The 26799-nt window shown below is 45.4% G+C and overlaps 3 protein-coding genes across 13 annotated transcripts in view; all 3 read right to left on the bottom strand.

Moving 5' to 3' along the window:
• LOC114855118 (potassium voltage-gated channel subfamily A member 10) overlaps positions 1–26799 on the bottom strand; it is a 48260-nt gene that overhangs the window by 8601 nt on the left and 12860 nt on the right. Inside the window, exons 2-4 of one of the 11 annotated variants that reach the window (XR_008694722.1) lie at positions 22937–23013; positions 22791–22834; positions 17968–22703 (exon numbers count right to left, since the gene is read on the bottom strand). The exons of 1 other annotated variant lie outside the window; for it this stretch is intronic. The gene's annotated coding sequence lies outside the window, so the exon portion shown is untranslated. Of the gene's footprint in view, positions 1–4587; positions 4723–12417; positions 13056–17967; positions 22704–22790; positions 23014–26799 lie in introns of those variants that run through there. 9 more of the 11 variants (XR_008694726.1, XR_008694728.1, XR_008694725.1 and 6 more) reach the window with 9 other exon arrangements.
• On the bottom strand, positions 1540–6845 carry LOC114855120 (potassium voltage-gated channel subfamily A member 2). The gene has a single exon (XM_029149952.3). The coding sequence runs from the start codon at positions 6706–6708 to the stop codon at positions 5212–5214; it is 1497 nt and encodes a 498-aa protein (XP_029005785.1). The 5' UTR covers positions 6709–6845; the 3' UTR covers positions 1540–5211.
• LOC114855119 (potassium voltage-gated channel subfamily A member 3-like) lies at positions 14821–17946 on the bottom strand. Its single transcript, XM_041070780.2, has one exon. The coding sequence runs from the start codon at positions 17449–17451 to the stop codon at positions 15910–15912; it is 1542 nt and encodes a 513-aa protein (XP_040926714.1). The 5' UTR covers positions 17452–17946; the 3' UTR covers positions 14821–15909.

Below are 26799 nucleotides of genomic sequence, written 5' to 3'. Positions count from 1 at the left end.
AACCTCATACATGTATGTTTAAATACATGTAGATGCAGAAGCATTGTCAGACCAAGTGTTTTTAATGTTTCCTCCAATGTTGGATTATTGAGAATAATATTATTAAATAATAATATATAAAAGACAGGGGAAAAAATAGAGCAATCTTTAAAATTGCATCACATTTTAGGCTAAATGTTAAAGTTGAATGTCAGTTTTAAAAGTAACCAGCTGTGTTTATAGTTCATCTGCAACACGCTCCACTAAAGGTGAGGATGTATTTAGAAGAATCTTATAAGTGTCAGAGAAAGTATTGGTATTTCTTCCACACCACCTCTAGAGGGCAGCAACGCCTCCTGTTTCCCCCCAAGGCTCCCGGTGAAAGTCAACATTTTCCCACAACCTCTCAGTTTCAGTGACTCCGTGAACTCGATGTTTGTGAAGACTCAGTGCAGTGTTGACGCGTGTTCAGCCTTCGTTCAGCAGGTGTGGTGTGGTGTCAGGGCGGCCCCGCTGGGTCGGCAGCGCGTCCCACAGTGATCCTCTTCTAATTACCAGCTTGTAGGCACAGTGGGAACCAGTAGGAGCGTTCAGCACGCTACCCTCCCTGACAAACAACACACACACAGACACACACAGACACACACAGACACACACAGACACACACAGACACACACAGACACACACAGACACACACACACACACACACACACACACACACACACACACACACACACACACACACACACACACACACACACACACACACACACACCTGCAGCGGGCCGGGCCGGGCCTCTCACAGCCTGGCCTGGTTTCAGCAGCGCTGCATCGCTGGATCAAAGCAAGACTAATGACTACAGCAGAGATGTAGCTACAGCACCGAGGCCCCAAGTGCTTGTGCTCACAGTGCAGAGCTGTAGTTAAACTACAAGTGGACTAAAGATAGCAGACGGCAGCTCCTTTTAAGAAGCCGGCTCTCAGGTGTGGATGGAAGAGGTGAGAAAACGAGGCTCATCCGAGACAGACAGAGCCCAGCACTAGAGCATCACCGTAAGGCAGCGCTAGGGCGAAGTCACACCTGTATATTATCCTAGAACAGCAGCTGATTCTACAGATGTGAAGGAATCAAACCACTAAAACAGCATCTGAAGGAAAAAATAGATTTCAGGTTTGTAACCAATACTGAAAGTTGGTTTCTCTCTCTCTCTTTCTCCCAACAAAAATGCTATTAATAGAACATCCTGCTCTCTCTTTTCAACTGCAGGGAGCATATACTGTGCACTTAACGGCAGGAAGAAGCTCAAGATAACGGGGCGTTTGAAAATGTCGTCCACAGCTACAAAGACGGCGGCCGCCCTAAGAATAACAACAAAGACGCCTTTGATCGATTCATGGCGTTTGGTATCAGCGCAGATGCTGCTCTGCTAAAATTAGCTCCACTAAATAACCTGACGTTTGGCAAAACACCTCCAACATCATCTATCAGGGAAAAAAACTGCAAACCACAAATAAAGATAAAGTCCAACAACACGACACAATAAACACACTAAACACAAGTTTAGTTGATTATTATTGGCTTCATTGTTGAATATTTTTTCAGGGTTACGATCATTTACCTTATATGCATTTTTAATTTCCATAGATTGTCCTTTTTGTCTTTTAAAGTGCAGATAATACTACGTTTTAAATCCAGACCTCACATACAGTATATAGTACATGGATTCATCATCCATTAGTTATTTACATTATTCTCTTATTTCATTTCATAGAAAGAAAATCCATTATCCACTGTACCAACACTTATGGATGTTTTCAGGCCTCCATGATGAGAAGGGGGAGTGAGGTGAACAACTGTACACGTGGAGTGGATGCCACACTATCAGGCTCTGGGGTAAAACCAAAAGAAAAAAACCCAAAGGCTCAGTCTCAGACACACGCATGCATACAGATTGCATATTGATCAGCTCGTTCCCTGTATGCATGAGTTTCTTTTGAATGTGGGAGCCGTACCTCAAAGAGCTGATGCTGCGTTTCAAACAAACCCCGCGCTCAGAGCCTATATTCACACTGAAGAAAAGCCAAACACTGCGATCCTGCGCTCAAAGGTTCGTTTGAAAGGCTTCACCCCCTCTCAGGGTTTAAAGATAACTGGTGCCGGTTAAAACCCAACAACCCTAAACCTTCTTTACTACAAAAAGGAGCAGCTCATCCTCATCCTCTGCATAGATTTCCCAGTGTACTCATTGCTGGGCACCTTCTCGTGGAGCGGATTTGCTGGTGGGTCCCCTCAGCAGGTGAGAGGTGACATTTAGAGAGTGCAAGTCGCTCTCTGTAAAGCAAATACAAGATCATTTTAAGTGACTTTCACAGAATGAAACACTGAACAGATTAAATCTGCAGGTGGGCGAGAATGATTCTACTGGTTGTTGTGCTTTCAGTTACACAGTATATGAGCTGCTACAGTGAACTTAAAATAAATGTTGATGTGCATCTGTAACATTTATCATCGTTACGATACAATGCATTTGCATGCATAGACATCTATTTTTGGTCAGAATGCGCTTTTTTTCTTCCACGTACGCAAATAGGTGTTGCATAAACTCAGCTGTTCAACCAGGTTAAGACGCCGACATTCTGTGCTTTGTTTAGTTTTCTCTTCCACTCACACACCTCCTACATGAATCAATACTCAACTGAAGATCAATAAGATCCTGGTTGGACTGTGGACGTCCATGAAGGTTACAGTATCGGACGTTAAAAGCAAACCCGCTGCCTCCGACGGACTGTAGGAATATTGCTCAACTGGTCCCACTGCTGTTTTTATGCAGTTTAGCGTTTCACTCCGCCTTTATGCTACTTATATGTAACCGCTTCGGTTCGTTTATTAAAAATTGGAGATACGCGAAAGCAAACATGGAATCAGAGAGAAGACGTCGGAAGCGTCGTGTAGCACAGTGGGACGAGACATCCTGAGCGCATGTCGGCGTAAGGAAACAATGCTACTGCGGGTTAGAGGCTGCAATGAGCAGGATGAAGGTCATACTGTACATCCTGGCACCACAGCACTCGCATAAACAGCTCTAGCTACAACCCGCCTCCATCCATCAACATCCTAATTACCTAAGACATCTGTAAGAGACTCAGGACTGGAGTCAGAGGACCCTTGTGTTTGCCAATATCTGCTACACGGCTGCTAATGATCACTTCTTATTCCTGGCGTCGCTGCCTTTGACTGTTACCTTGCTCAGCGAGCGGTGGGAAGCAATCTCAATTCACCTTTGATGCCAACTTTAAAAAAGGCAGATTGTGAGGACAGTCGTCGATAGTTTGACCGGTGAGACGCCAATAAGACATTTTCCCATAGATGATAGGTTTAAATCAGCGCTGCCTTTGGACGCTTCACAGGCGGCAGCTTTTCACTAACGGAAGCAAGTGTGTGGTGTTTGAATCTACGATGTGTGTCGGGTTTGCTGCAAAACATACCAGTAAAGAAGTGGCTGGTAAGAGATTCTCTTTGGCACCGTGAACATAAAAACAGTGCTCAGAACCGTTATCACAAAACTAAAATCCAAGCAATGATCTGCACATTGTGGAAACCGTCCACCTTCTACCGTTGATAGTTACGTTTTGTTTTTTTCTTTACTTTAAAGTAGATGTATACTGTATATGTGTTCTGTCTGTATACATATAGTTTCATATATATATATATATATATATAAATGTCCACTGTAGTAATTAGACTTCTTTGTCTCTGTGGCTGCTTCTTTGACTTTAAACGCATGCTTCTAGGAATGTTTTGAGCTCATGCAACAATAGAAGAAGAGCGTAAACCCAAATAAACGGCAGTTCAGGGGAAGCTTTATGCTATACACCAGTCCTATTTAGATTATGATGACGTGACTGTGTGAAACACCTGTGAAAACGACTCTGCTGCAAGTCTGCAAGAGTGTGACTTTACACCTGAAATAACGCAGCTGCACTTCACAGCGACATGGCAGAAGTTAGGCGGCAATGAGTCCTACGTGGAATGTTAATATCCTTCATGTGTAGGATTGGACCTTATGATTATTCCTTAAGAAATCCTCTAGCACACAGCCTTAGGTTTGTGTATCATCTACCCGCGGGCTTCCTGTCGAGAAGTTGGATCTGTATCGAGTAGAAGGCAGTGTACAGACGACTTTACAGTGATGTGACGAAGCAAGTGGCAGTTGAGAAACGTGGAAATTCTCATTCAGATAAAAAGGTCGTGCAGTATTCTACTGGCTACAGCTACTACTAACAGCACCTACCCACTGGCTAACGACTACACCCAGCTGACCTACCTATCTACATGAGTAAGTACCATACAAAGTGTGAACCTGCGAGAAAGAAAAAACATTCAAGTTGTCCTCAAAGCTCTGCAGTAAGACCAGCTTGGGTGAATGGACGGGGGCAAGCTTGCATTGCAATACATACATGTAAGACCAAAGCAGTGAAAAGTCAAGGCCATTCTCAGTCACTCATCAGATACTGATGTTTACTGGGAGGAAAAGGCGTCGAACCACGAGCTTAGCGCCGATGGCTGTCATTCAACCTTGAAGTTACGCGGTGTACAGAACCACCAACCTCGTCACAAGTCGCCCGCGGGCCGCATGGGCCGCATGGGCCGCGGGGGCCGCATGGGCCGCATGGGCCGCGGGGGCGCATGGGCCGCGGGGGCGCTTGCTTCACGCCCACACGTCCTCCGATCTCTAAATGTCGTAGCATAAGACAGTTTTCATTGGCTCCAGGAAGCAGCATATGTAGCTGAGTAGGGCTTGTGGGAAAGCGTGTGGCAGAGCAGTGTGTCGGGGAAGAAGAGGGGTCTAAAGCTGGGCCCGTGTGGTTCTGCCTTTTTAAAGCCATAATTATTATCTTGCAGCGTTTTTTTTCCCTTTTCTTTTTGTTCACTACTGTTGGGTGCCGTTGTGAGCTGGAAATCTTTAGGCATTATTTTCTTAGACTGCCACACACACAAAGCCAACTCCATGCAGAAATGCAAAATTTGAAATTTCACTCTGACAGCTACAGCGACAAGAGTTTGAGGGCAAGTGGTGAGGACGGCGACGGCGTGATGGGAGAGGGGAGCGGAGTGGCGTGGCGATAGCTTGTTCCACCGCCTATCGTCGTTCTATTGCCGTAGGTTTCCCAGCACGCGCCGTGAGCAGCCGTACGTTCCCGCGCCTCGACGGCGAGAAAAACAGCAGACGACTAAACATCCGTGAGCATTTTGGTGATGTTGACATAGTTCGTGTTGGCCAGCGTGCAGTTGGCAGTCTTGAGGTTCTCCTCCTGGAAGTCCTCGTTGCTGTTGTTCACAGCCTCTTGAATCTCCATGTAGTCTGATTTACTGATGGTGGAGCCGCTCCGACTCTTCTTCAGCTCCTCGGCCGAGTCGGCTTTGGGCACGTTGACCTGCAGGTACTGCGCCTGCTCCTCGCCCTCGGTCTCACGGTGGTAGAAGTAGTTGAAGTTGGACACAATGACAGGCACAGGCAAGGCGATGGTCAGCACGCCGGCGATGGCACACAGGGAGCCCACAATTTTGCCACCGATGGTAGTCGGGACCATATCGCCGTAGCCGACAGTTGTCATGGACACCACCGCCCACCAGAACGCATCTGGGATACTTTCAAACTGCGATTCGGGCTCATCCGCTTCAGCAAAGTACACAGCGCTGGAGAAGAGGATGACCCCTATGAATAAAAAGAAAATGAGGAGGCCAAGTTCCCTCATGCTGGCTTTCAGGGTCTGACCCAAAATCTGAAGGCCCTTGGAGTGACGAGAGAGCTTGAAAATTCTGAAAACTCGTACTAAGCGAATGACCCTGAGAATGGCTAAGGACATGGCCTGCTGACCCGCTTGCCCATCCTCCGGCCTGTCCGCCAGCTCCGTGCCCAGCGTGATGAAGTACGGGATGATGGCGACGATGTCGATGATGTTCATTATGTTGCCAAAGAAGCCCGCTTTGCTGGGGCAGGCGAAGAAGCGCACCAGAAACTCGAAGGAGAACCATATGATGCAGAGAGTTTCCAAGACGAAGAAGGGGTCGGTGAAGTAGGTGGACGTGTACCTGATGACGGTGGTGTTTGTCTCCGGGGAAAAGACCTTAGCGTGAGACTTGTGCATGTCGTCCTCGTCGTTGCGGAAAATGGGCAGCGTCTCCAGGCAGAAGCTGACTATGGATATCAGGATAACCATGACGGAGATTATGGCAATAATCCTAGCAGGACCTGAGCTCTCTGGGTACTCGAACAGCAGCCACACCTGTCTCTGAAACTCGTTATCGGGAAGAGGTCGCTCTTCCTCCTTGATGAAACCCTCGTCTTCTCTGAACATCTCAATGGCCTCCTCACCCAGCTCGTAAAAGCGAATCTCCTCTGAGAATATGTCAAGCGTGACGTTGACTGGCCTTCTTAGTCGGCCCCCTGATTGGTAGTAATACAATATGGCGTCGAAGCTGGGTCTGTTCCTGTCAAAGAAGTACTCGTTCCTCAGCGGATCGAAGTAACGCATCCGCTTCTTGGGGTCCCCCAGCAGAGTCTCTGGGAACTGGGACAGGGTTTTAAGTTGTGTCTCAAAGCGCAGCCCTGAGATGTTGATGACCACCCTCTCGCAGCACTCGTGGTCAGCCTCCGGGTCGTAGTCCTGCGGGTGCCCGGGGTGCGCTGCCGCCTCGTCCGAGGGGTCGCCCGTGGCAACAGTCATTGTGCACGGGGAGGGGGCCTGCACTTTTCACGGAGTCTGGGTGCTGCAGCCTGGGAAACTGCAGGCAGGGGCCAGGAGAGGGAGGGGGCTCAACACTGTAGAGACCTGGCGACCATAGGACGGCACCTAGGATGCGACTGCAGGTGGGAGAGATGGAGCAGAGAGAGAAACAAGGTCAGGCGAACCTCAGACGGGATCAGTGCTCAGTGCTGCTGCCACGAGCACAAATCAGACATTTACTTCAGGCAGATCAAAAAGCTCAAGACACATTTGAGTTATAAGTTACACTGTCACTGTCAAAGGCAGTCAGCACCTAAATGGCCTGGCTAAGCAAAGGTTTCTGACTTCATGAATCAATATTCTGTTCAACCTGCATAAAAAGGCAGAACTCAGGAAAGACTCAAAAATCTCAAAAATCGCTTTTCAGATTAGCAGCAATGGACAGAATCCTCTGGAATGAATGGGACTTTTGCAGTGAAGCCATGCATGAATATGGCAGTGCAGCAGGCTCCAAATTCATACAGACAGCATCCTGTCCAGAATGTCAGAAAAGCACCGCAGTCCAAAAACAAAGGCACAGGAGCTTCTACCGTGTAGTGTTTTAAACGCAAATTGCTTCATATTAACTGACTTGAGTAGAGTTTTGTCAGAGGCTTTAGTTCAGAAATGGTTTCCGTGTCTGAAATATTCAAAAACATCTATAAATAATTTATCTGTAGAAGGAAATAGGTTCCAGGAGAAAAACCGCGTCTGTCTCCATCATCTCCATTCAGGAAATAGCATCATTATAAAACATTTCACAAATACATATAAACGCACATCTACTGCCTCTTAAAACGAGGTGTTGATCGGCGCCACAACTAAAATGACATGACATGAAATCAGGTTCTCCAGGTTCACCTCCGCTGCTGAGCGTTATTCACACATACCTGCAGACATTTCCACGCGTGCCTGCGAAATCCTGCTCCTGCTGGTCACCAGTGCCCGAAGGTTAACGAACCGGTTGCGGCCGTCGCTTCCTCTGGACAAATTCATTTCCAGTGTGGGTCCGGCCGACGGCGTTCACCTCGTGCCGTCTGCAGCATCCTCGCCGCGCTCACCGGGTACAGTATGTGCGGGTGTGTCCTCGCGTCCCCCTCCCCGGCTCCTCTCCTCCGGGTAGGCTGTAGGATGGCGATTGGAGAAAAGGGAGGAGGGAGCCGATCGAGGAGGTGCTGGTGCTCCCCTTAATAACCGAAAGGTGCTGGGATCAGCAGAACGCTCTGCCTCCACCGGTCCCCTCCTCGCCTGTGTGGCTGCTGCAAAGGTAAATAGTCCCGATAAGGTGCTCGAGGAGGCAACATCTGCAAAGAGGGGGGAGGAGGGGGGAGGCAGCTCTGGACGGATAATCTTATTACCACGATTTAACAACGAGACGCCTTCTGGGGTGAGCGCGTCTACCGTGAATCATCTACGGAGTTCAACACGAGAGTAAACCTGCCGCATCTATTCACGCGGCACGCGCTCGCTCCGAGTTTGTATTCCTGCCCTAGGCGTGCAACATCTCCACGCGCGCGCGGCGCCCGAGCCGCAGACGCGTCGGCGCACAGGCAACTGCGCCCCAATGTTTAGCGCGCGCGCGCACACACTTCCCAGCGGCTCACACGCCGAACAGCGCAGCGTCTTCGGAAGCTGAGTGGGAACGACGTGCATTAAAGAATAGCCCTGCGTGGTGTGGGGGCGGGAGATTACGCAATTTCACTGCTGTAGAGCCCCACGCGGGACGGCACACGCGCGGCTTCACGCACATGCCCCGGCGGCCTTTATCGGTCTTAGTGGCACAGCGGCGCGACGTGGGGATGCCGGGGGCCAGGAAGGGGTTCCGGGTGGAATATGTCCGCGAGCCGCTTCACGGAGCGCAGTCAAACCTGCAGTCGGGCATTGTTCTGCATACCAAGATGCGGTGCTGGAGAAGAAAGGGGCGAAGAACGCGCTCTCCCTCCGCACCGGAGCCACGGCTCCGTACCTTGTCTGCAGTGTGGGCAATTTAAAGGGCTACACGTCTCCAGTCGTGTCCAGCAACCGCCCCAGCAGCGTCCAAACTGCAATGACAGGCGTAGAAACGTGTCACTGTCCCTCTATAGAACTGAGAATGCTATAAACTCTCAAATGATGGACGTGATGGATTCATTCTAACAAATGAACTTTAATGAAATGATCTGCACATTCCATCACTTCCATCACACAGCCCAGCGTTTGTATTCCTAACTTTTCCTGGTACTGTAATAAGCGTCATTAATAATAGATGGGTTGATGACTAAAATAGAGCGAACACTCCATCATGACGCCCCGCTGTACTCACAATGAACTAATCGATCAATAGTCTTCTCCCGGTATCAATACTGGACCTGGGAGTGAAGCATCGTGGCCAGAAGTGACCTCTGCAGAAGCCAAAGGTCAGCGGGAATCCCTCTTCTGTCGAAGCGCGAGGGCCAACGGGGGGAGAGCGGGGGTGGGGGTTCAAAGCCGAGCTGTGTGAAAGTGGGCTCTGCCAACGTTCCTCTTGGCAGACCTGGAACCGTCACGGCTCCCGCTGTGGTCCCTTCTGTCCGTCTGCTACGCATGCAGACGCCGCTCGCTATCTCCTAATGGCATTCCCAGGTTCCTCATGACAGCGCTGCTATTATTTATGAGCTCAGGGTTCTTATAAAAGGCTGTTAATGCAGCCTCTAAAGCTCAGTTCACTTTGCCTTAGCTGGTATGTTTTAATTAAAAAGAAATCATCCCCCTGGTGAAGAATAACGTGTGCTTAATCATGTGGGGATGTGAAAATGGGTGTTGTGTAATTTGACAGATGAAGGTGTTGGTGGTTTTTCATTTACAACGGGTATTGATTTCAGGACTTGTCTCCATCAGATGTTTTGGCACCGGGACTGTGTGCAGAGAAGGCCGTTACTACTAAAGGACGGGTTTTCTGCTGCGCGAGTGAAGTTAAATGAACTATCATCGGCCTCTGAACTTCACCCGGCAACAGTCAGTGAACTAGAAACGTGGCGAGGGTTCAAGATGAGACAAAAACAAACAGCCTCATCCATCAGTGCGTCTGATTTGCACCAAAGAGAGCACTAAAGCTGCTTCACTAGCGAGCGCTCTAGTCCTGGTTCTGGTGCTAGTTGGCCCAGTCCCTTTCAGGAAAGCCTAGCTTCTCTACACTGCATTGCAGCAGCTACAGGTTTCCTCCACACAAAGGGTCCAAATAGAACCTGATTCTGGTTGCACTCCTAATGACAAGGCCACATAAACTGAGCGTGTGTCCCTTTGCATTTCATCGTTTTCCTGCTACTGTGCATTAAACCAACAGTTTCAGAAAATACCGTAGAGCCGATTCATGATTATGCATCACCATATTTACTAAAACCTTATGTACATTAAACATACTTTGTGCCCTACTTCTATTCTTTCGTGGGTTTTCCTCCTCTACCTACTGTACAGTAGAAGTCACATAAGCCTGCTGCCAAACAGGGTTTTCCAATGCGTCTTCACAGAGCCTGAATTTATTTAACCCACTGGGAGATGAGTCATTCCAGCATCACTGCTCAGGAGATAGAAACTGAGATGACCTGTCAAAGAGGCCAAGTTATACTGTACATGCACTGGGCTCAGAATGCAGAGGCAGTAAACAAAAAAAGGAGTGGTGCAGAAACATATGGCAGCACAGCTCCTGGAGCCCTTTTAGTCCGTGTGAGGACATCAGAAGCAGAGATGAGACAAAATGGAGGTGATACAAGCAGGATGACAGGAAGGAGAGGGCCTTGTGAAAGGAGGGAAAAAAAGAAATAAAAGAGGAAACGGAAAAGCAGAGAGTCGCGCTTGTCAGATTGAGGCCCAGCAGGATGAGGGCAGATACTGGAGAAGAGCCAGACACCAGGAGAGACACAAGGACAGTGGCCCACTGCAGCGCGCTGCCCAGCTGCATCTCAATTATACCCACAAACATGCAGACGCCCGCACGGACTCATCCTCTCGACCCGGACGCTCCTCGTCGGGTTGACGGGTTGCAGCACTGACAGGCTGTTACATTTGGCTGCAATAGACACAAGCGCACATTATTAGATTTCTGACTGAAAAGAGCAAGATGACGAGTCAAAGTCTTGGCCCAACGAGCTGCAGTGATGCTGAAGGGACTGAGGCAGTCAGTGTTGCAGGGCTGCTCTGCTGCTGCACTGTCCTGTACAGTGAAATCTAATTCAAGGTCGGCGCCCACTTTGGGAACTCTGGGTTGTATTACACCAAGGTCACACTGGACATAAGACTCCTTCCCCTTCAGGATGACACAATGAAAATAAAGCCCACAGAGCTGTGAGAGAGGAAGTGCACACGGTGAATTGACTGCATCAGTGTCTTATTGCAGCATAGTGCTCCACCCTGAATATTTCAGCAAACCCAGATTTTGCTCCATTTCCACTTGCTCAGGAGCGAATGTGAAGAGGAAGAAACACACTCAGGTCTGTTTCAAACAGTTCTGGAGGAATGGAGAGATGAGCCACTGTTGCTGTGATGATGCAACGCATGTGTTTTTGTTCCCCCGGTGACTCAAAGGACCAGGACATTTGCAGGCGACACGTCTGCTGCTGCTGCAGCCGGCAGTCGTTGTGACTCACAGGACACCTGAGGGATGAGCCAGGGTCGCCTGGTTCTCGGGGTCACGCGGCCTTGAAATCACATCTGTGAACACGGCCAACGTCCTTCCTGAAAATACTCGTCTTGCTCGTCAGCGTAAAAGAGAAACGGATTCCTAGAAATAGCACAAAGGCACCTGAGCAATAAAAGGAAATTCTCCAAAGTCAGCACTGTCACTGTAGTCGGCCGAGTCTCTGGCTCAGCCTCGCTCAGTTGCTACGGAGACCATCTCTGGGGGCCGCAGTGGGAGGAGGCAGGCCAGTGACATCACCCCTACAGCATCTGTGGTGCCACTGGGATAGTTCAGGTAAAGTTGCAGTGCAATGACTAAGCACTTTTCATTAGCCTGCAATCAGCTGCATCAGTTACATGTAAAGGCGAATTAGTGTCACGTATGTTCTTCCGCAGCTTCACACCTGGGACACGCTTCCTGCCTATACTGTAGGTTGGGTTGCCTGCACTAAATGGAGCTGTAGTCACCACTTTCTGGTGGGAGGACAGACGATGTGCTCTCTGACATCTTTCTGGGCTTCCCTTTGCGCAGCACACGGGTCCTGATGCAGAAGAATGAACTTTATGAATAGCCCCCAGAGTGCCATTACATGTTCTCCAAAGAGCAGATGGATGAATGGCACCCAGAGAAATAATGGCAATATGCTTCATGGTTACTATTTTTAGCAGCCCTGAGTTACAGTTCTAGGGCAAATACTGTACCACATAAAATATCATGGAGCAGGAAGAGAAGCGTGCGGCGCAGTGAACGACCAGATGCGGCCGCTGCCTCGCCTCCTTTCACTGGCGTCATGAGTGTGCGTTGGTAGTTCAGGGATGACAAGCGGCACCTCTGCTGGCAGACAGCCTCCACGCTGGGTGTGATGAGAGGGAGCACGGAGCTGCCTGGCATCACTCCTTTTACATGGCCAACGCCGGCATCACGAGGACACGCGACGAGGCAACGAGAGGCGAAGCCTGAGGTCTCCTGCTCCATCGGTCCCGGACGCGGAGCCTCGCGCCCGACCGGTGCAGCGGCGTCGAGGCGACCGGAAGCACGTCCCTTCATCCGATGATGTCTGTGAGCGACTCGCCTTCTGCTGGGTGCAGAGTGCATGGTGTGTGCTAGTTGTGTTTTAATGGACAGGATCCCTCAGCAGCGCATTCAACCGTACAAGCTGGGACGCTCCTACAGCTGTGCAGCACTCAGACGCACGCACGCACACACAACAAGAGAGAAATAACAAGAGATCATAAATAAAATTAGGTTACAATAATAGTTTTTCATTTTGCCCCTTGGAAACAACGGAACGGTTTCTCTTCATATGCAGGCAGATCAGTCAACCAACAGTGGCTTAGCCAAACCTTAATAAGAATATAAGCTTTACTTTGAGACACACTGTAAACCATAAGAACTACATCTAGTGAGGATTTGAGGTAAGGTTATGACTGGCAGACAGATGAAGCAGCAGAATTTGTTTTTATCTATCAGTTATACCGTAATAAACCAATTCCTGCCTAATATGACCCATGCATAAAATGATATATAATGGTTTGAATGTGTCTTTATTGTCTCCTCATGTGTCCCACCCTACTCAAGACGAACCCATTTACCTCTGCTTTGATCCATTGTTCTTCACAGACTGGGACATCTTGGGCTGAACTGCTGGGCTCCTCGCTGGCCCTGCTGTCGAGAACTGGAGGAGATGATTAACGGCACCGGGCAACTTGCAGGGGTTTTCATTTTGTCCCCGGTTAAAAATACATCCGAGAAGGACTGGAATTTAAGTAGCGAAGAACAAAGCAACTCAGCAGTTCCAAGGCGGAGCACCTGGAGCTGTGGCTTCAGGTCAGTGGGCACGTAAAACTGAACACTCAGCACTGTGGACGAGGGGTTAAAGCTCTGAACCGCATTATAAACAGCTCCACTTGGAATGAGCCTGTGTGGATGTTAGTTTGCGTCCTCATGGGACGTCTGGTCTTCTTCAAATGTTACGTTTATCTAAATGTTTTGTTTGTGTGGAGTCTCATTTGTAGAAAAAAAAAAATATACAGCTCAAATGAGCAGTCATTTTGGTCGAGGCTGACAGTTAAAGTAATTGTCAAGACTAAACTTTACTTGAGGAAAGTAGACCAAACAAGAACTTAGCCATAAAAGCAGGTTATAGCAAGACGGTTTGCTACATACAAATCCTGAGTCCTTCTCAGTTGACTGTCTCTTTAATTTTGTTTAAACTTTAGCTTCATTGCATTCAGCACAATGCCTATTTTAAGAACACAGAAAATCCAGTTCATTTTTGGCCTTTAACTGTCAAGAAAAGTAGTAGTTAGGAACTGATTTCCTCCTCTGTGGCTCCAAAACTGTAGCTTTCTTAGTCTCAGAGTGCACAAACATTATCGATAGTAAGAAAAGCATCTAGATGAACTTTAACAGTAGTTTCCACTAGACACATGACAAACATAAGCATCTCAGGGACACGTCTAGTGCACAGCACTATTCTGTCTTCTGTCTAACCCTAACCCTTCAATGTGAGATTTTATGAGTCCACGATATTAAAGCATTACTGTTGCAAAGTCAGACAATCTGTTAATCTGTTAAGTTAATCTAATAAAAGATACAAAAGGCCACACACACACATTACTTATCACACATTACGAAGTCAGAATAAATGTCTGTCTTCAATTTCAAAATGCAGAAGTAATGTTTTTCCCAAACGTCAGTAACATGAATGAGCCACTAGAGGACAGTACAGAGTTATTTTTCTATCAAAACCTCTGCGTTGATCTAATTACAACATGAACCCAGGCGTTTTTAAAAACTACAGCCAAGCAGGTTCCAACATAATTACCAACCCTAATTAATCACTGAATAAATAAGTGAAGTGAATGAGCACAACATCACCTTTCATATATATATATATATATATATATATATATATATATATATATATATATATATATATATATATATATATATATATATAAGCTACTGTGAAAACCCAACTAGTCAATCTGGCAGTTTTCTGCTTTTGTCTGGTTTACTTGGAATTGAACATCTTTGCATTCCTTGAATTTTTATTGGTCTGATCCCTAAAATATCCATGTCAATAATCATAATCATCATTAATAAAACCATTCATCAACTTTTAAATCATTATCCACATATCATCTGAGCTGCTCTCAAACATTGTGCAAGGAAACATGGTGCATGAGGAAGAGCCAGAGCCATGCAATTTGTTTTATGGATTCATTTGAGTTTTCACATTTGTTTGTTCCCATCACTTCAGCTCTCGGCAACTTTGTACTTGAAGCACACGTGCGAATGCCTGCTGGGGAGGATGAAAGGTAGCTGACGTCAGACCCAGTTGGCATGACGACTCGGAGAATGGAGCTCGCATCTTAAAAAACAGCAGCTGGGGTCGTGTTAGAGACGGGATGATCAATAACCAGGATGCTCTGATGTAACTGCTCTAAAAAATGTTCATGTTTCTAAAGTTCAAGTCGTACAGCTACGAGTAAAAACTTTAAATAAAACTAAAATATTACCAACTGGTTGGATTAATGGATTAATACACTTTTAAGGAAGAGAGTTAACAAAGTTTAACAAAACTCTGGTATCTAGAGCCCCCCGAGGACCAAAATGCAAGAGTGAAGCTAAAACTGCCATAGCAACATTGGAGGGGGTTACCCGGGAAACCACCGTTGTCATGGAGACTGTATCACAAGGCGGGTCCAGCTGGCAGGAGGCGGGACAAGGCGCACGTTTCTTCACTTGTTTTTATTCTGTCACACTTTCTCACAGCATATGGTTTTAATCAACACCTGCTTGAGGGAACCTCATGATACTGAGTTTCATTTCGAAATGACATTTTGAGTCGGGATGAATTAATTTATTCAATATAGGCTCTGTTATAAGCAGCTCTGAATAAAAATACAACTCTTACGAAAATCTCGACTTAATTTCTGATAATTGTTACAATCTACGCCACTCTGATTTATTTCCTGAATAATAACGCGAACAAATCAGCATACCAGGGTATGATATTATTTACCACCTATACGTATACAGGCATTTAAACAATCTGTATTCATTATGAACAATAAAACATATCTCTCCACGAAGCACAAGACGGGTAGATGCAGTATAGCGGACTACACGTGTATCCAGATCATGAATAACAACAACTTTCGTATTATAACATCAAGGATATGTAGCCATATGGAGGTGTATAGTGCAGCACCGCAGGCTGCAAAATATCTAGTTCAACGAGCCACAAACGACTTTACTTGTTTCCCAGACTTTGCACTTAATACTTATTCAATGCAAAACGTTTAAGTCAATAATACTTCTTTGATTGCTTAGAAATACTGAAAACACTGGAATCTAAACAACAGGCTCGTGATTTCTCATTCGAGTAAAGAAATAAAAAGACAAACGACCCCTTTAAACCGACATTTACGCAGCGGTCACGGATATGGACTTACACGTTACAATTGATTATATAAAAAATATTATAGCTACTATTTCTTCATGCTCCCTCTCGGCCTCGTCTACACGTCTGTAAAGATCTTTTTGATGTTGACACAGTTCTGATTATTCTCGGTGGCGAAGTTGCACTGTTTGAACGCACTGTTGATGCCCTCCTCCACAACCACGTACTCGGACTTGCTGAGCGACGACGAGCTGCACGACCTCCTCAGCTCGCCCGAGGGCAGGTGCTCGCAGCTGTCGGCGTTCAGGTACTGCTGGTGCTCCTCTCCGTCGGTCTCTCTGTGGTAAAAGTAGTTGAAATTGGACACAATCACCGGCACGGGTAAGGCAATTGTCAGCACGCCTGCTATTGCGCACAGCGACCCAACTATTTTGCCACCGATGGTCACCGGATGCATGTCGCCGTATCCGACGGTGGTCATGGTGACGACTGCCCACCAAAAGGCATCCGGGATGCTGGTGAAGCTGGAAGAGGGGTCGTCTGCCTCCGCAAAGTAAACTGCGCTGGAGAAGAGAATAACTCCGATGAAGAGGAAGAATATGAGCAAACCGAGCTCCCTCATGCTCGCCTTGAGGGTCTGTCCCAAAATCTGGAGCCCCTTCGAATGTCGCGAGAGCTTAAATATTCGAAAGACCCTCACCAGCCTGATCACCCTCAGTATGGCGAGGGACATCGCCTGTTGGCCGCCGTTGGTTTGCCTCTCGGCCAGCTCGGTCCCCAAAGTGATAAAGTAGGGGATTATGGCCACGATGTCAATGATATTCATGATGTTTTTAGAAAACGTAGTTTTGCTGGGGCAGGCGAAAAACCTGACCAGCAACTCGAAAGAGAACCATATGATACACAGAGTCTCAATCACGAAGAAGGGGTCCGTGAACGGACTTGACGCGTAGCGCGTCGTGCCGTTGACGAGGGGCGCCACCGTGGCTTGGTCCTTCTCATCCCGGAATTCCGGCAAAGTCTCCATACAGAAAATGACAATTGAGATCAAAATAACGAGCACTGAAACTATTGCTATTCCTCTTGCTGGCCCAGAGCTTTCCGGGTATTCAAACAAAAGCCAAACCTGCTTTTGGAAATCGTTGTTTGGCAGCACGCGCTCCTCTTCCTTTATAAATCCTTCATCATCTCGGAATTTCTCCATCGCCTCCTCTCCGAGCTGATAAAACCTAATTTCCTCTGAGAAGATATCGATGGGGACGTTAACGGGTCTTCGTATGCGCCCTCCTGACTGGTAGTAGTAAAGGATTGCATCAAAGCTGGGTCTGTTCCTGTCGAAAAAGTACTCGTTCCTCAGTGGGTCAAAGTAGCGCATCCTTTTCCTCGGGTCTCCAAGCAGCGTGTCTGGGAACTGGTTGAAAGTTTTAAGTTGCGTCTCGAAGCGTAAACCCGAGATGTTGATCACTACCCGCTCGCAGCATCCCTGGCGACCGTGGTCGTATCGATCCAGCGACAGGTGTGGCGCCGAAACCACGGCGGACTCCTCCAGCATGGTTTCCACCGTCATGACGCCCTCCTCCACCCCGGCACAGCCCTGACCGCCGGACCCGGTGCTGCCCCTGCGCCCGGGGGGGGTCACGCTGGAAGTCTGGTCGTCCATACAGGTGGTTTTCCGTCTTGAGGGGCAGAGTGCGCCACGCCTCTCAGCCAAAGCCTACAGCTTCGGAGAGCCGAGGCAGACGCCACATACATCGCATCGCTACGTCTCCACACAATGAAGCGCCGCGCTCCTCTCTCCTCTGCCTGTTTTTACCCCCCAAACACGTCGACACCAGCGCTCTGCGCGGATGTGTCTGACATTCGCCCGTAACCTGCCCAATCAGAAATGAACTCCACACTTAGAGGAGCAACACATGCTCACACAAACGGGGCGACACAAAACACTTTGGAACCAAGTTGTATCATTTTCGCTTCGAAGCTTGAATGCTCATATAAACTATTCATTACATTAACAAGTGGCACTAATGTAATCTTGAGAGGGAGACAAAGTGATATCGATCGGTATTTTTAAGATAATAATGAGCTACATTTAACAAGCCAGTTACAGTATACAGTGTTATAGCTGTCAACACACTCTGGCCAGAAGCAACGATATAAAGCTGAATGATGCCAAATTCTCTATATTTTGTTTTCTGAGGGGGTGTTGCTCTCCATGGTGCTGAAACGAGCGCGCACCCGCTTGTAAATCAATGCGCGCGCGATCTACAGCCACCGAGTCCAGTAGTTCGAGTTTGAATGCGTCCAGTGCGTAATGCTTCAGCAGACATTAATAACACAGAACAACAGCCCCAGGATCAGTAGTCATCTCAACTCAAGCAAAATCTTTTGCACCATGTGGCGAGAGATCGCCTCCAATCTTCTGGAGGCCTTTGTTCCAGCAGTGATTAATGACGAAAATGTTAAACCAGTGTCTTCTTACTCATATTGGCACTGACGATGTCTGTGCATTTAAGAGCCAAGTGGCATAAGAGTCAATTAGGCACAATGTACCAGACTTGTTTAGGTTTTATTTTCCCACGCTACATAAAAACAAAATCAATTTAAATTATCTTGTAAAAACCTTTTGACTTCTTTTACACCATTCAAACCAGGAGCAGCTTATTTCATGTCTCTCCACGAAGCACAAGATGTCGCATTGGAGGCAACACAAGTACTGTATTAGACTGAAATTAGAAATATCATCTAAAACACAAATACAAATTTTATTTGTCTGAAGTAGCAACTGAAAAGTGTAGTACACAGATGAAGTACACAAACTGTTAAACCTTGGGAGGGCCTACAAGTAAACAACTGCATATACACTATACTCCACGTTTTAAAGTATTATTATAATCCACTTTTTAAAAAGTTACTTTTGTGCTGATCCACGTCCTGCCTCCAGCATCAGCATCCTTCCACAAGACATTGCAAACAATGAAAGATAGAAAACGTTTACTGATGTGCTCTCTCCATATATTGTCAGTTTTTATTTTTATGATGTTACATGCTACTGTATTAACAAATAATACAGAGGATTGCATTAAAACTGTGTTTAATGGCACAGGAGTGTGTGTTTTCTATCATTCAGAGAGGTGTTTAACTGAATGCAAGAAGAGAAATGATGAAATGAAGCTAAAACCTTAAGGCATAAAGTCACCAGAAAAAAAGCTGCTTGATGACCCACATAATTGACCTGAGATAACTTGTTTTACTTTTTCAGTTTGATTCCATAATACACTAAATATATTATTCTGTCTTAAACCAATTATTCCAACAATGAAAAGTAATCACATGTTGAATATCTGTTTACCACATACCTCAATCATAAACACGTTGATTTTAATTTGCTATTTAATTGATGCCAGTAGAAGTATTGATTATCTTCATCAACCTGGCTCCAAATGACTGATATTGAGCACTCTTGTATCTGCTCATTAATAACAACCTTACAAATGTGATAAACATATTTAAATTGTCCTCTGTGGTGAGAAAATCATGTTGCTATTAACCTCCCAGTAGTTGCATCTCGGTAAGCATGGGAGGTATTGTCTGGGTTTTCATCTCCATGGCAACAAAACATCAAGTGTTTTGTAAAGAGAAAAGGAGTTAAGTTGAAGTTACATAATTTCCGGTTCAACTCGTGCAGGAGCGTGTATACCACAGACTATTTTTCACATCCCCACTGAGGAATGAACACGTTATATAGCAGGATTAAAAAGGGATCAGGCTGTTGTAAGAGCACGTGTGTGAGAACATGTGTCGAGTGCAGGGCCACTTATCAAACACAAAGATTCGAATCAATAAAAAGGGACAGGTATTAGGCTCAGACCTTGTGCGGAATAGACACATTCATTGCAAACAGCCTTCTTTCCCCTGTCTGTTTGCCTTTCATTCTCCAGTTGAACCCAATATATGAAAATAAATTTGACTTCCGTGCTCCAGGCTGTGTGAGCAGAATTTACACTTGTAAACACAGTGATTCCTGATTGGGAGGGAAAAAAACACATCAGCTTGGATTTGCTCTGCACATCTGATGCAACACAACATTAAGGTCAGTAATAATAAATGAGCTGCAGACAGTTTAACACAAGGTAAAATACTGTCCTAATTAAAGTTTGAAGAGACTAATTATGTGTGGATCTACAGGTGCATCGTTGTCTTTGTAGTTCCCTTAGACAATGACCTCGAATGCATCCCTAAATCCAGTCTTGCATGCCTTTATAAATGCTTAATAGCGTTTCCATTACACAGGGTCATTTAGGCAATGTTCTCATCATGTCCAACCTTAATCTTGGGCGTGCGCTAATAAAACAGACTCACAGCCTCTGGAGCCGCATGCAGCTAAAGATAGACACGTTATCAGCCTGGGAAGTTAAGAGAATGACTTATTAACTGGCACAAGATGGAAGTTAAGTTACATTACAAATGTGACTTAACTGTGTCCGCAGGGGCACGAGGCCATTTCGGAAATGAATGCCTTCTAATAGATCATAATGAAAAACAGAGCGAGGACAAGGGGACAGATGCTTGGACTGTGCTTTAAGTAATGAGGAGAAAGGCTTGTTTTATGTCAGGTCTGTCTGGCTCACGGGCAAACACTGGATGATCAATACAGGCAAAGAGAGCGAGGACATTGATCAGTCACGCATTGGACGTTATCCTTGCCAGTGCAGAATCATTACACATTCTCACTGTGCACTGCCATAGCTATCACGATTCAAGGTGAAACTAGAGGTCAGAAATGTTTGTTTGTATATGTTAGAAACAGACTCGCACCCGAGCAATGTAACAGCCGACTTCTCCCTCAGTCAAACTGCAACAGGAGCTGGCAAATCTAAAAAAAAAAGAGTCCATTCGATATAATGCTGTACATAAAGAATCCAATCAATATATTGGATAATTAAAATGCAAATCTGTTAACCAGAAATTAGCTTCACGTGACAAATTTGTTGACAAAATGTGTGAGCTGCAGTTTAACACCTGCTAAAAACATTTCCTCTATTAAGATTTTTGTTTAATTTCTGCACTTCCCACTGAGGGAAACTGTTCAGCCTCCATCAAGACTTTGAGTATGTGTATAATAAATGATTTGAAGCAAATACAGGCCACTTTGCTTGCTGTGTTGATACTAAGAGTGTGTTTTTGGCCCGCTAAAATGCTTCAGTAAGTCCATCTCATGAGCACCAAGGAAATGCGAGCAGCTGCTGCCACAGCGATGCATAAAATAAGTGTGACACACATGGAAGCCGACGAGGGAATTAAACTTAGCACCTCCTCAACTACTGCGCCTCAATGTTATGGATGAACATCAAAGATAAGCAAAAAACGAACACATGGCACTCCGTGCATACGTATACCACATATACTGCATAATGCATAATTACATATGGATGTAGTGAAAAAGCAGCAGGGAGTTTTACACTTGATGAGAATCTCCCAGACAGAATGGAAAAAATGTTTGTGCTGAACCAAAATGGGCTAAATGATGAACACTTCTGATCAGCGTCATCTGACCTTCAACACAGACACCAAGAGGAGTATTTTTTTTCCAACATGCTGTCAGATGAAGGTGGGTCTACACAGGCATTTTTGCAAGTAAAAGCCACATTATGCAGCGGAAGGTGACAGGCTGTGACAAGTCAGGAAATACGACGTCCATTATGGCATGTGACGTGGTGCATGTCTTGTTGTTCCAAACACCATCCCTGCAGTGAAATTTGAAGGTCGTGGGCAAAGAGGATCCAGGCTCATGGATTAGACTTCCCCTAGGAGAGCGACCTGTGCAGTCCCCACATGACGTGCTGTCACGGTTATAGATGGTTGGGGCTACGCAGAAAAACCCCCAGAGCCGTAGGACGTGGCTTTATGGATGATCTGAGATTTCATTTTTAGCACCAGAGAGCCGCCAGGTATGGGTTTGGATCCTAATACAGTCATTTCAATTGACTACAAACTGGGTTTGGTCATACATTTTGTCACAAGGTTGATGGGAAAGGGAATAAAAACAAAATAAGGCACAGCCAACCATCTGGGATTTACTTATGCATTCATAAACGGTCTAAAGAGGCAGCTCAGAGTTCCATTCAAGTAGGAATGGAATTAAAGATAATTTTTTATCATTTTTTTCCTCCACAGTCTACTCAGTAGCAATCAACATTCAAACAGCATCTGTGTTTCTAGGAAAGGAACAGTAAATCAAATGTTATTTCTTCACTCCCCCCCCCCTACTTTACTACTGTATGTTCTAGAAACAGCACCCTGCTGCATTATTTCTGCTAATTGTCAGGCTTGCACCTCACTGCAGTAACTGGTGCGAGAGACATCTTTGAAGTGCGAACCACAGTTTGTATGGAGCAGATGGGCTGAGTAATGTAACTCCTGACTGGTGGCGTGTGCGTCTCACTGCCAAATCATAGTGAGACATGGCACAACGGCTCATTTGGGAACGAAGCGCACTGCAACAAGAATTACAAGGATGGAAAGGAGCAAGAGCTCAATTAAACTGATTTTCACAATAAACAACACCAGGCATATGTTGATTTAATTTTGGTCTTCTCAGCTGCTGATTCACTTCTCATCTCACTTATCTGACAATCTGATGTTGTTACTGATTCACAGCAAGCTCTGAGGTGTAGGTGCCCCGGCACAGAACACATTTGATTTAGTCATTTAGACAAAAATACAAAGGCAGGGAGGGCTTACACAGTAACATATGTAGAGACCTGTGGACACGCTGCCATGACACTGTCAGGAAACGTCTCTGGATGGCGATTCAGCCTTTCTGGCAAACACTGCAAAACTGCCCATCAGTAATAAATCACGCATTCCAGAGAATAGTCCCCCTGACGCACGCTGACCTTTCCAGGAAAGTTTCTATGAGAAGAATACAGAATGCATGAGTGTCCACTATGGGGGATGTGGAAAAAAATTATAAATTTAGACCAGACTGCTGTTTATTACTTTGGGGTTGTTGTTTTTTTTTTTAGATTAAACGACAGGAAGATCTGGAGGGAAAAAATGAAACGAAATGACAATACATGTATATAAGAGCAAGTCAAGCTACAGTCAGTGTGCACACAGATGACAGTGCTTTGATGGTATTTTACTGGAGGTAACCATGGTAACAATAGGGTATCCCTGTGCCTCAATGATGCAATGGGACTCTTCCTGTCTGTATTCCAGGCTGAGAAAAGAGGAAAAAAAGCAGATTAAATTTCACAGGCTTCTGCCCACTACACACCGCTCTCTAAGCAGATGAACCCCCACACGTATACATCCACACAAACGCACCAGCACACGTTCATGCACACACTTAAAGGAAGATATGCAAAGTAGGATTAAAGATCTCTCCTCCAGCGCCTGCCACAGTAAGGAAACTATAAACAGAGTGCACATGCAACAAAAACGTATGGGCATGTGAATCAATGCAAACGACATGTTTTTTCAACCCATGAACACACACATGCAGAACAGCTCAAGTGTGACACAAATAACAAGCACAGCATAGCCGTTAACAGCGTCTGGGTCGGTTTCCAATTAAAAGCTCTTCTGCAGCCCCAGGTAAAGTAGACTCTTATTATGTTCCTGCCAATTGTGATTCACTGTCTCAGCATCAGCACATTGACATGAACATCATTAATACTCCAATTATTCCACATGACACCCACTGTAAGAAGGTTACATAAATTAGAGCAGATCCCACTTTTCCACACAAGTGTGATGTAACGTGCACTCATAATCACAAGTTTTAGACAACTGGAAAATTTGCAGTGACTGTTGGAATGTGACACATGTACACACCCCATCAGCCAAACCATGCACTGACACTCATTTAAACCTAAGAGCACAGACACACACACACACACAAGCTTGCCACTGTAGATTCAAACCCACTTCATTTATGTCCAAACCTTTTTATCGACACCAACCACCTCCCGAAGCCCATGACTGCATTCCATTCCCAGAACACTCACATGGGCAGACAGATGTGACACCACAACCAAATACGTACCATTGATGATGGCGACAGTGGCCTTCCGTGACCTCGTGTTACGAGACCATTTACCCTCCCCAACATCAGTTTGCATTGAAATATTTCCTGATAGAGCTGTGAGGGCCTGACTAAAGTAATGATTCAGGTCAGTGGACATGATGAGAGAGCATGGGCACAGCTGTGGGAAAAGACCCAGTGACTAACACATCCCATGCTTGCTCACAGGCACAGAGTACCATAGGAGAGTGTGATGTAGCGCAAATTCAGTCAGCATCATAATGAGCATTTATTTCTGCTCAATAACAGAGCGTAAAAAGGGACACATCCTGTTTTCACTGTACGAGCTCCATCCTACTGTGTTGCATAATGACTACAATGTGTAGAAGGGATGATGTTCGTCATAAACCACATAAAAAAAAAAAAGGAAAAAAACCCAACAATGAAATCCAATCATGCCAACAATAAGGTAAGGTTGCCCTTCGGTTGTTTTTAATGTAAATGGCTGCACGATTCAACTTTTTGTACAGCTCCAAACAAAGGCAGACAAAGCAGAAAGCTTCACAAAGAGACTTCAAAGCGCGAGGCCTCATTAGACATATTACGCCTTTGAAGAGACATCAGCAATCCTCTGTGCAAAATCACAGATGGATCTCTGAAACGCCTGGTTTTCTCCCACTGGGGTTCCTATGATTACAAGCACATTAGATGCTTTTGGCTTTAAATTCTTATATGAATTCTGTGACGAGCATGAGGCATGAGGGTACAGTAACAGGCGGAGCGGTGTCAAAGCAGAAATCCTCCGGAAGTCTTTGTTACTGGCTCAATTAGGAGGTTTTGTGGCGGGTGGTGCACTGCATCGATTGTGGCTGCAGCAATCAAACGTGTCAGACATAAGGCTAATTATTGTATAATTAATTGGCCTGTTCATTACATCATAGTTACATAACATATAATATATAATTACATATTAAGTATTAACTAGTAAACACGCAGTTTTCTCTTTCTCAGACCAAATCATACAGTAGATGGTTCAATCTGTAGTGCTATTTTGTCTGTTGTTCAATGATCCAAGTGTGAGTAGTGAATAAGTCTGCAGTTAGCAGGTTAATATACCCTTGTGTGGAGGAGAGGAACCTTATTTTCAGCCTGTAACTACTGTACTTCAAGCTCATTAAATGATTATTCAATCAATTTGTGCCACGTGAAACAAATCCAACATGTATGTCTACCCTGACCAAGGTTTACTGTGTCCAACATTTAGATTAATCCTGTACATTGTAGTCTATGGTAAAAAAAAAAAACATTATACTACCTAGAAATTTAATTTAAAAAAAGGTTAATATCTGATAAATGAAAACAAAAAATGCTGTATTGGAGACTGGGCCACAGCTGCTGCAAATTCCCCAAAACCTTGAGTTCTGTTTGTTATCTTGAGCGAACATATTTGTGCAACTGTGATAAAATACGAGGCGGCCTGGGCTCATTTAACGAAGCCAGCAGAGCTTGGAAAACACTCACACAGATACAGTAATTCATGCACACAAAGACGACAGCAGAGAGTGACACATTTATTCAAAAAACATCCGCTCAGACTTTAAATGTGTCACGTTTGATACGGCTCACATTTTTTCTCTCAGCACATCTCACTAAACAAACAAGTAAGAGATATTGGACACAGTGGCTGCTCCTGCAACACCGAGGGGAGGTCTCACTCCTTCCTGTCTGTGCAATTGCCTTAGCTCACTGATTTATAAAAAGGAGAACAACTTGTGCACAGATGGGACATAGATATAAATATTCTGTACTGTCACAAGGAGGCCGGCCCGCTGCTGCTCCTGGTTTCAGGTGATGTATGACAAAGCACAGAGGTTCCGAGCGGTGCTGGAATGAGGCATCAAAACCTCTCCAACACTGAGTTAAACAGGCAAAAAAAAAATGAAATTGCGTTGGGTCTTTTGCTTAATCACCCGTAGCTCCTTCTTGTTTAATACAACTTCAAACATTTGGATTGTAATGACGGATAAATATTCAGCCTCAGGACTCTGCATGTAATTTAATCACATGCATGGAAACTCAGGGCAGCCGCATTCAGCCAGCACATCCAGCAAATCAGTACGTGTTCCTTCTCTCATTTGGGGGGTTGTATTGTATCTGTGTGGGAATCGGAGGCAATTTTGTGTGACGACCCCACTCACACCCTCACCCCGAAGTAAAATGATTTCATTCTCATTTCACTATTACACATTGATTTTTAGTCATGGCTGTTTAAATTGCCAACCAGAACATTGACATGTAATTGGATGGTGTGATTACTGAATCCCAGAACATTTACTAGATGACTGAGTACTTTAATTATAAATATCACAGCATATTGGTACACAGACAAACACTGATCTCCGAAACAGAAAGCTTAAACATCTGTCCAGAAAGGCCAGATGTTCCTGCCATTTGTAAAATGCAGCGCATATGATCCAAACTGGGTATTCTGATAAAACTGCTACTATTTGAATAAAAAGGACTTACAAATTCAGATTTTATATATGGAAACATTTTAAAATACGCAAAGCACATCTATGATAACTTAATCACTCATATCAGTCACGCTGCAGCACTGGGATTTGTCATCATACCCAGGGCCTTCCCTTGACTTTACAGTGTATGCACGTATGGTCATAGAATTGCTTTATTACGAGGACAATCTCATAATTAAATTTAGTTATCGTTACACCACAGCAAACAGATTCTACTGAAAGGCATCACATCCATCCCTACACCGCTCCCATAAGGCGGCACCATGCAATGCATATTACTTATTTACTCATTATTATGCAATAACACTGTATGGATGAGCATGCACAAAGCACTTGTTTTTACGTGTAAGACTCTTGTCCTATCTTGAACAATCTGACCCTATTGTGTGATACAATCCAATATCACGTCTAAATCCAATTAGACCACAAAAAAATATCCAGTCTT

The sequence above is a fragment of the Betta splendens genome, chromosome 5 (assembly GCF_900634795.4).
Source record: "Betta splendens chromosome 5, fBetSpl5.4, whole genome shotgun sequence".
Classification (NCBI taxonomy): domain Eukaryota; kingdom Metazoa; phylum Chordata; class Actinopteri; order Anabantiformes; family Osphronemidae; genus Betta; species Betta splendens.
The sequence above is the reverse complement of the archived record's forward strand: the minus strand, read 5'-3'. Positions and strand labels throughout refer to the sequence as shown.